Source organism: Paroedura picta, chromosome 16 (assembly GCF_049243985.1).
Source record: "Paroedura picta isolate Pp20150507F chromosome 16, Ppicta_v3.0, whole genome shotgun sequence".
Lineage (NCBI taxonomy): Eukaryota > Metazoa > Chordata > Lepidosauria > Squamata > Gekkonidae > Paroedura > Paroedura picta.
In genome coordinates, this window is record NC_135384.1 from 5451484 (window position 1) to 5461637 (window position 10154).

The 10154-nt window shown below is 50.4% G+C and overlaps 1 protein-coding gene across 3 annotated transcripts; it reads left to right on the forward strand.

Annotated features, from left to right (window-relative positions):
* Window positions 1-452: 452 nt before the first annotated feature.
* TRIM72 (tripartite motif containing 72) lies at window positions 453-9329 on the forward strand. 3 transcript variants are annotated; one of them, XM_077314613.1, is made up of 7 exons: window positions 453-606; window positions 3142-3561; window positions 4317-4412; window positions 5474-5704; window positions 5973-5995; window positions 6880-6998; window positions 7500-9329. In XM_077314613.1, the coding sequence occupies exons 2-7, from the start codon at window positions 3163-3165 to the stop codon at window positions 8066-8068; spliced, it is 1437 nt and encodes a 478-aa protein (XP_077170728.1). In that variant the 5' UTR covers window positions 453-606; window positions 3142-3162; the 3' UTR covers window positions 8069-9329. The 3 variants fall into 3 exon arrangements, with proteins under 3 accessions (XP_077170728.1, XP_077170730.1, XP_077170729.1); XM_077314615.1 differs by having other exon boundaries at window positions 518-602; XM_077314614.1 differs by lacking the exon at window positions 453-606 and adding an exon at window positions 633-861.
* The last annotated feature ends 825 nt before the right edge of the window (window positions 9330-10154 follow it).

Consider the following 10154-nt stretch of genomic DNA (forward strand, 5'->3'; position numbering starts at 1 on the left):
TAGGTGGGACTGAGAGTGCCCTAATGTTACTGTTCTCTGAGAGCAGCACTATCAGGGCTGTGGCGAGCCCAAGGTCACCCAGCTGGCTGTATGCGGAGGAGTGGGGAATCAAATCCAGCATGCCAGATCAGAAGCCACCATTAAAACCTAGCATCTCAAGGAGCTGGCTAGGCTAAAACATTGAGAAGCTAGTTATTCACATGCGGGGACCTCCCCTTTTGAACACTATGAAACAAGGCCTCACCTGTAGCCTAAAGTGCTACAGCCGAGATACTAATTGACCCCACCCCGCTGCATCAGCAAGTTTTCAGAACAGGCGTGTAGCCAGAACCACCCGCTTGAGGTGTCATCCCCGAAATCCACCGCCTACTGCATAGCCTCCACTGCCCACTCTGTTCTCTCTGCCCACTGCCAAATGCCTGATGCAGTTATCAGCTGGGAAACCGGATCTGCCCGCTTTGCCTCCTTGACCCTCAGCTGCTCCAAGCACTCAAGAGGCTGTCTCCACCCACGGGTAGGAGTTAGCGTTCAATCCGTGCTGGGGACTCCTCCCTGGATACTTCCTGAATACTTGGGGAGAAGGAACAGCAGCCAGGGCCAAGGCAGGTGAGTGGCCGGCCCCCCCTGTGTGGGAGAGGACTCCTTCCCAGACCCTCCTCCCCCAGAGACAGACATTTGGACGGCACCCTAGCCTTCCCAGAATTCTCATGCATTGTTGAGCTATAAATAGGAAGGGCTGGGGTGGGCCCAAGGGTCATTCATTTGTCTGCTGTGCGTGCCCGGGATGGTCTCTTCGGTGCCTCTCTGACCTCTAGCTATTCACCCTCTGCCTCCGTTGGAGCCTCACTTTCGCCGGTTCTAGTAAGAGGTTTTTTAATTGTCTCTTTCTCCTTCTTTTTGTTGTTGTTGTCCTTCTAAGTTTTCCGCTTCTCGGTTGACACCTAATGCCTTTAAGGACTGTTCAACTACTTCCCAAATGATTACAAGGCCAGCCTTGCAGTCTAAAGTGTCCTTCGCAGGGGTGGGAAATCTGATGCAATCTTGAAATGTGTGCGGAGACCTCTGCCTTGGAGAGAATGGCCAATGTCCAAAAAGCCCCACAGGATGGCAAGGCCTGCAAAGATTCGTAAGACGACCTTGCCCAGTTCTCTGTATTGCTCCCTTGTCCGTGTCACAAGCCTCAAAGCAATACAATTTGTAGGCCAAAGAGTTCCTCAAACGGCACGGCACGGCACGGAATGCCAGATTTGGTTTTGTTTGATCCTGCAGGGAAATTTCTTATACACTTAATAAAAACTCCAAGGTAACGTTGGTGCACAGAGAACGAGACCCAATTATGAGTTTATACAGTGATAATAAATCTAGTAATTTTGAATGAAAACCATTCTTTTTAAAAAGAATTATCAGGCTAATGCTGGTATGACTTACTTACACGTTCATAGTGTGGTATCAACTGGATTTTTTTTTTCAAAATTGTTTCCATTATTGCTAGATTTCTTACCATTGTATAAACTCAGAACTGTGTCTCGTTCTCTGGGGGCAGAAGTTACTTTAGGGTGCCTTTAGTATCTCTCTCTTCTTTCTTTATTGTCTTAATAGAAACCAGGCAATCTTTCTGTAGTTTAAGGGAATACAGCTGTTCTCAGTATTTGGTCTCAGTTTGGGGGGGGGGTTGGATTGAAGGCGGGCGAAACGGAGAAGGTACCACTGCTATGAAAGCTTTACATCTCAACGTGTTCATCTTTGACATTAAAAAATGGAATTCGGTATCTTCCCCTTATCATTGCTTTATGTGGAAATATTCTTCACTGCAATACGATGATCTCTGCAAGCAACCCAGAGAATCCCCACCCATCAAATATTTTGGAGAATGATCTGCAGATCAAAGGCTAAAGATTCCAGGTCAACCTGAGCTGTGGCCTCTCCCCTTCACGAAATCCACCCAATCGTGACTATAGCAGACGCCATCAACTAGGTGGTCTACAGAACGATGTTTACGTCTAGTGCTTCAGACCAACATGGCTATCCACCTGAATTTATCTTCAGGGTTGTCTGTCATTTAAAATGCCCCCATTTTAAATGGAGTCCTGCTACAGATACATAAAGTAAAACTCATTCGTGTTCTATCCACAGAGTGAAGGATCAGAGATGAAGCAGGCAGGACAGGCTCTCCAGCCTACAGTGCAGAACTAAGCTTCAGTTACCATGATGGAGCTATTTATAGGGCATTTGTCACTGTGGCCAGCAAAAGGCCCAGCAGCTGTTTGGGGGTGATAACATTCCTCTCCCGCTCTCAGTAGGCCAGGCTGAGAGAGTCCTGAGTGTCAGAGACACAGCATGCCTTAGGCAGGAGGAGAGGAAAGAAAGCAGACCCCACGTCCTGGGAATAGGTGCCAGAGGTTCTTCTCCTATAAGACCTTCTGGGCCCAGACAAGTATAATAATCCCAAGGCAGACCCCTCTGTGATGCAAAATGAAACATTCCAACGCAGGATCTGGGCTTTCCAGTAAGGCTGGCTAAGTGTGAAGGAGACTGATCTGACCCACAGACTCACCCAGGACAAATGGACTGGGACAAAACAGTTTTGACCCATGGAAGCCCCACTGATGTGAACAGGAACTGCAAACATACACAATAGTACCTTTCCAGAAGATTTGCGCAAAAGGCCTTACCAATAGTTTGTATAGATTCAAATGAGTAGCCGTGTTGGTCTGAAGTAGCACAATAAAATGAGAGTCCAGGAGCACCTTTAAGACCAACAAAGTTTGTGGCCCCTCCTTCTGCATGTTGGTCGTCTGGAGGCTGTTTATAGCCTTTGGTGTTTCTGCCTTACACTGAAGGAGGCTGGATTGAGTCTCTACTAGGCAACTGCAAAGGAAGGCCACGGAAAGGCCTGTGACCTGAATTTGAACCAGGGGCTTCCTGTTGCCGTTTCACTGTGACTGTGCAAAGACCTACTGAGTTTTTTTATGTTCCTTTTGTGGGTGGAGGGAAAGAAACCCCAAAGAGTACCAATTTCTCCCCTGTAAAAATGCCTGTTCTAGTCTGGAGAGCAAGAGAGCGCCAGCCGAATGGCATCTGCACATGGCAGGAAAGATGGGCGGACGGGTCCCAACCAGGTTCCTCCTCTCTCGTCCTCAGGTTCCTTGGGCTTCAGCCACGATGTCGAGCTCCCAGCAGCGCCTCATCCAGGGCATGCACCAGGACCTCAGCTGCCCCATCTGCCTCAAGCTGTTCCAGTCGCCCGTGACGACAGAATGCGGCCACACTTTCTGCCAGGAGTGCCTCTCCCGGGCGCCCAAGGAAGAGGACGGCCAGGCCACCTCCTGCCCCACCTGCCAGGCCCTCGCCAAGGTGGAGCAGCTGTGCATCAACCAGCAGATGGAGCACCTGGTGGAGAGCTTCCGGCAGGTCCCCCGCGACCACTGCGAGGAGCACCTGGACCCCCTGAGTGTGTACTGCGAGCAGGACCGGCAGGTCATCTGTGGGGTGTGCGCTTCTCTGGGCAAGCACAGGGGCCACAACATCATCACTGCGGCCGAAGCCCACCAGAGGATGAAAGTAGGTCTTGGGAGGGGAGAAGCTCTTCTCAGTAATGCCCCCTCAGGCCTCTCCAAGCCAGGTCACCTATCAGCACCCAGGTCTTCCTGCCCACTGGGGGTAAATTTTAGGTTTATGTGCCACGTTGACTCTGATTTCCCAGGATGAGGGTAGGCTAGAAATTAGTATAGGGTTCTGTTGTTGTATTTGCTGCCCAGTTACAACCTATAAGGGGTTTCCAAGGCAAGGGGCAGTTAGAGTGGTGGACTGCCATAGCTCGCCTGCACATTGCAATCTCTGTATTCCTTGGGCGTCTCCCATCCAAATACACGTCAGGGCTGACCCTGCTGAGTTTCCGAGTCCTGGAAGTCTCCAAGCAGCAGCTGGACAGCTCCTTCTGCTGGATGCTTGAGGCTGATCCTGCATTGAGCAGGGGGTGGGACTAGATGGCCTGTCTGGCCCCTTCCAACTCTATGGTTTTATGATTCTGTGGATGCTTTAGGCTGATCCTGCATTGAGCAGGGCACTGGGCTATTCTATTCTATTCTATTCTATTCTATTCTATTCTATTCTATTCTATTCTATTCTATTCTATTCTATTCTATTCTATTCTATTCTATTCTATTCTATTCTATTCTATTCTATTCTCAGACGAGATCAGTCTAGCCTGGGCTATCCGGACCAGGGCACCCTCAGGAGAGTTTCCCCTCTCCTCTTCTATTTGTCCTGAATTTGACCTATAACCCCCCCCCCCCAATCTCTTGGTGTCATTTTAGAAGCAACTTCCCCAGCAGCAAGTCCAGCTGCAAGAGGCCCAAGTGCGGAAGGAGAAGACCATTGCCCTTCTGAACCGGCAGATTGCAGAAGTGGAGGCAAGTTGCTTGCATCGGAGGATTTGGAAGGCAGAGCTATGCCACAAATGTATTGTTCATAGGGCTGCCAGCTGTGCTCTGGGCAATTCCTGGAGATTTGGGGGCCCGGCCTGGAGATGGTGGGGTTTTGGGAGGAGAGGAAGTTCAGCAGGGATGGAATATTCTAGGTTCTGCCCTCCAATGCTGACATTTTAGATGGGAACTCATCTCTGTGGTCTGGAGATCCACTGTAATTCCAGAGGGTCTCCAGTACCCACCTGGAGGTCAGTGACCATAATCACAGTAGTTGATTGGAGTAAATGACATAGATTTTAGAACAACTGGTAAAGATGACTTACAGGCTCTAATGACCAGTGTTGAGAGAAACAGATACTCAATGAAGTAGTGGAGTTTATAAGACATTATCAGCCTTTCTCAACTTTTTTTATTCTTAAGAACTCCCTGAAACCTTCTTCAGGCTTTGAGAAACCCCAGAAGTGGCGCAATCTTGCAGAATAAGGTTGGGAAAAGTAGCTGTGAACTCTCCCACCGGGGCCCCTCCCCATGCCCTCCAGACCCATTGTTGGCCTTTTTTTTGGGGGGGGGGGAGAGCAGGTCGACATGACCATATATGGTCACACTACACCATAATTGTTTAACAATTTTTTAAAAAACATATTAAAAATTAGTGAATCACCACCCATTCTGAAAACCCTTCCAGGGCCATCGAGAAACCCCAGGGTTTCATGCAGGGGCTCATGGGAATTGTAGTCCATGGACATCTGGGGAGCCCCAGCTTGGCCAGCCGTGGTCTATATTATGGATGTAAAGAATTCACGGTCACCAGGTTGATTTTTCAGAGAGACACCATTCTGTAAACCTTTCTTGGACAGAGTGAAATCAACTGTGTGTGGCTGTGTGCATATCAAAGCAGTAAGGTCAACTAGACCCAGAATAAAGTGCTGGGTTCTTTTGGTGGGGAGGGAAGTCTAAGCTACTTTATTGGAAGAAAACGGTAGAAATAGAGATGCAAGAGGCCCAAGTATGGAAGGAGAAGACCATTGCCATTTCTCTCTTCCCAGGATACCGTGTCACGGTTCAAGCGGCAGGTCTCGGAACAGCTCGGGGGGATGCGTGCCTTCTTGGGGGCCCTCGAAGCTTCCCTGGGCCAGGAGGCTGAGCGGGTGCAGCACCAGGCGACGGAGGCCTTGCAGAACGAGCGCAAGACCATGCATCGCTACCTGGACCAGCTCAAGCAGATGGAGACTGTGCTGGGAGAAGTGCAAGAGGAGGCGCAGACGGAGTTTCTTCGGGTGAGAGGCGCTCCTTTCTTTGCAGTCCTTTCCGGCCTCCGTCCAAGGTCTCAGGCAGAACCGAACTGGAAGCAGTGCTGTTAAGTTCTCCTGCAGCTAATTCACGACTGCTCACGCCTGCTCAGCTGGGCCTCTCTGATCCTAATTTGGCACTCTGACCAAGCGGTTTGTTGACAGTCTCAGGTGACACTTAATGAACCTTAATGTAAGCTGTCCGCCTCTTTTTCTTCCTCTCACTAACCTCTCGCTTTCTTCTCGTCCTCTGCAGAAATACTGCCTGGTGGCCAGCAGGTGAGCAACCGTTGCTTTCTACCCCCATGCCCAGCAGCGCCGTTCTGCCCTCCTCGTCTTGCGCCAGCCTTGCTTGGGACCCCTTCATCATGAACGCTTCAGTAATTTCACGACGCGAGCCAGCATTTGCCCACCCCTCATTCCGAACAGCATCTCTATGAATTAAGAAAAAATAACCCTCGGCAGGCCACGTAAACTGGTTCAGATAGGAGAGTGAAAAGGGTGGAAATGATTTTGCTCATTGCTTTTAAAAAATTGAAAGAGTTGAGCTCAGTTAGGTTTTACTGAGGTGTGATTATGGAAACCGATTCTGTTGAACTGTGCATCAGATCTCAGTGACCCCTTCCTCTTCAACAGCCAACCATCGTTTCTTAGAATGAAACCCAGAATGGGAGGAACGGCACATCTAGATGCAAGGGTGGAGCCTGGAGAGAATAGGGACCTCAGTAGGTTAGATTACCATAGAGTTCTCCCTCCAAAGTACGCATCTTGTCCAGGGGAACCTGGTCTCTGTAGTCTGGAGACGAGCTGTAAAATTGGAGAATCCCCAGATCGCATATGGGGACTGGCAACCCTAACCACAGAGCAAAGTGGCCGAGGCCTTCCCCAAAATTGCCCCTCTGTGAATATGGACATTCCCTTTAGTGGCAGGAAATAAATAGTCACCATGTCCAGTAGCCACCGATAGACCTCTCTTCCATAAATCTGTCTACCCCACTCATGCCTTCCATCTGGAAAATGTTTAAAATGCCACATGTTAAAAATAGAAATGAAACTGTTTATCAGAAGAAGAGGTCGCCGCTTGAGCTTCCTTGGCGCCTGGCCCCGTGTCTCCCCCCACTCAGTTCCTCCCCGTGATGCTCACCTTCTCTTCCTTGGTCCAGGTTGCAGAAGATCCTCGCAGAGCCCCCGCCCGTCGCCCGCATGGACATCCAGCTCCCCATCATTTCGGACGAGTTCAAGTTCCAGGTGTGGAAGAAGATGCTCCGCGCACTGATGCCAGGTAGAGATCTTGGATCACTTGGTACATCGGATCGGCACCACACGATCAACCTTGTGGCCAATATGGATCGGGTATAATCCCCGTTTGTGGATACAAGGGTCTAAATGACTGTAAATATTGACTGACCAGTGAAACCCGATTAGAAAAAGAGAACCAGTGGTATGCAGTGGTTAGGATGTCACACTAGGATCTGGGAAAACCAGGTGCAACTGCCCACTATGTCATGGAAGCTCAGGGCATGACCTGGGCCGGCATATCTCTGCCATCCTTACCACAGCGTTGCTGCTTTGGGGATCAATTGGAGGTGGGGAAATGATATTGTAAGCGGCTTTGACTGAGAGAAAAGCGTGGTATTAAATCAAGGGAATTCCCCGCGCTCAAACACGTGCAAAACTCCCCATGAAACACAAAGGACGGGATGAATCCTTGCCTTTTTATTTATTTTTTTTAAGGGTTGGTGCCTCGCAGACTTGTTTACCACTTTTCCCTTCCCCCTCCCAGCCTTGGAAAACCTGACCTTTGACCCCGACACTGCGCAACAGAACCTGGTGGTGTCGGAAGACGGCAAGCGGGTGGAGTGCTCCGAGCACAAGCAGCCCGTGAGCACGGACGACCCGCAGCGCTTCGACAAGTCCAACTGCCTGGTGTCGCGCCAGAGCTTCTCGCAGGGGGAGCACTACTGGGAGGTGATCGTGGAGGAGAAGCCGCGCTGGGCCCTGGGCATCGTCTCAGCCGAGGCCGGGCGCAAGGGCCGCCTGCACGCCACCCCGTCCAACGGCTTCTGGCTGGTGGGCTGCAAGGAAGGCAAGAGCTACGAGGCCCACGTGGAGCACAAGGAGCCGAGGCCGCTGAAGCTGGAGGGGAAGCCCAGCCGCGTCGGCATCTACCTCAGCTTCGACGACGGGATCCTCGCCTTCTACGACGCCAGCGACGAAGACAAACTGATGCAGATCTTTGCCTTCCACGAGCGCTTCACGGGCACCGTCTACCCCTTCTTCGACGTCTGCTGGCACGATAAGGGCAAAAACAGCCAGCCCCTGATCATCTATACTCCGGAGTCGGGAGTCTAGTCCCCTGCGGGTGGCTTGGGAAGAAGGTGTTCTGAACTTCACCCGGTTGTCCTTCATGTTGTAGACGCACCCAGGCCAGGCTCAGTTGCAAAGCCCAGAAGTATCCAGGGAGGTCCTCTCCGGGCCAAGGCATCACCCACATCCCCAGCAACTTTGAACGTTTTAACTCTGCTCCGTGTTCTACAAGCTACCCCAATCACGCCTGCGTGCATGGACATAAGAGCCACCGCCCCCAATATAAATACAGAGAAACTTGCATGGAAGCTGGGTCCCTTGATCATTTCAGATTTCACTGGTGTAAAAATGCAACTTCTCAGCCCTTAGAAGGGGCGCCATCTTGCAGAACAGGGTTGGGAAGCAGAGCTGTGGACACGCCCACCCGGGACCCTTCCCCTTTCCATCCCCTTCAGGTCCATCATTGGCCATTTTGGGAGGTGGGTGGGGCAGATCAACATGACCATATATGGACATATCACCCAATAAATATTGAACAAATTTTAAAAATATATTTTAAATTAATCAACTCCATTTGGGGAACCCTTCCAGGGTCGTCATGTACCCCCAGGGTTTCACGAAACCCTGGCTGAGAAAGCCTGAGCTAAACGGGTCCCCAGATTTCCCCAGTGGGATAAACAGCACCCCCCGGGACTGTTTCCTGTTCAGGAAACAGAACACCCCGATGGACAAGTCACTCATAATCCCACAGCGGCCCTTCAACTCTAGAATGGAGTCTGACTCTTCTATGTACAACATTCAAACAGGGTCAAGGTGCTGCTATGGCCGCGGTCAGTCATTTTGGTTAGCTGGTTTCAGAAGGGGCTCGGCCACGGAAGCAGGGCACAAACCCTCGCCGCAGAGAAACTACTTCTCACGAACATGCCATATTTTTAGAAAATCCTGAAGCGACAGTAAATCGACCGTAGCCCAGAGTCGAGCATAGCTTGAAACAAGTTTGCCCCACTTCCCTTTCCCCCCCCCCCATTATTCATGCAAAGTCTACAATATTCACATAATTTTAGCTCATGGACATCTGGAGAGTCACAATTTGGCCACCCCTGATATAGTGTGATGAATGACGTGTTCCACAGAGAAGACCCATGTGTAGAGACTGGATAAGCTAAAGATATTTTGTGCATGCTTGAGAACGTATTTACCATATTGATATGAAGGCTGATGCCGTATTATTTGGGGTAGACCTCCTGGCACTTTGGCCAGGGGTCACCTCTTCCTGCAATAAAAGCGTCCCTCTGCTTAAACAGAATGTCCCTGCTCCATCTTGCTTGGGCTACATTACCAGCATAGGCTCCTATTTTCATTCCCAAAAGATTGGGCGGTAGGTATGACTTCCCCTCCCCCAAACTGCTTCTCCTCTTCACGACAGTCACAGAAATAGGTGTACCACTTGAGAGCGTGGCTCTCCAGGGAGCCAGAAGGGGAAAGGATCGAGGGAGTGAAAATATTGGTCAGTGCGGGGGAAAGTGAGATCATCCCTTGCACCACTTCTGGCCCTTTCTTGCAGCCTCTCCCGTCGCACAGAATGAGAAGTTGCAAAACAAGGCAGAGGGCCCACTTCCTCATGAGCCGTAAGCCTATCTCTCAGGCTTTGCCTCTTGAATGAATGGTGGGAGGTAAACCTGATAGGATTTGAGCCGGCATAGTCCCAGGACCAGCCGGAAGGGCAGCATAGGATTCACCACCGTGCCGTGCGAATACAGGTCCGTGTTGGGCGCAGAGTATAGAATCCGGTATCCTGATAATCCTCAGAATCTGCTGAATAGAAAAATGGATCGAGAAAACCCCTCTTGAACTCAGGGTCCATCGGGCAGTAGATTCTGGTTGAGAAATAGAGGGCTTAGTTGACACTGTCCTATGGAATCCACAGCCACAGGGTATGGTGAGGACCCTGGATTTTAGAAAAGGAAACTGGATAATTTCTGGTGGATGGGTCTATCAACAGAACAAAGTTGGGATCTAGTGTATAAAGGACCATGAAATACAGCTGACTAACCGTGTGGTGCCATAAAGACCTTGAAGGTCCCGCTGGACTCATTATTTATTCTTTTGCTTCGAACGAGCATGGCTCTTC

Bases quoted from the DNA above. Each gene is read 5' to 3' on its own strand.
- TRIM72 (XM_077314613.1), top strand. From the start codon at position 3,163: ATGTCGAGCTCCCAGCAGCGCCTCATCCAGGGCATGCACCAGGACCTC. The intron at 3,562-4,316 runs GTAGGTCTTGGG...GTGTCATTTTAG, and splicing joins AAGCCCACCAGAGGATGAAA to AAGCAACTTCCCCAGCAGCA. The intron at 6,999-7,499 runs GTAGAGATCTTG...TCCCCCTCCCAG, and splicing joins GCTCCGCGCACTGATGCCAG to CCTTGGAAAACCTGACCTTT.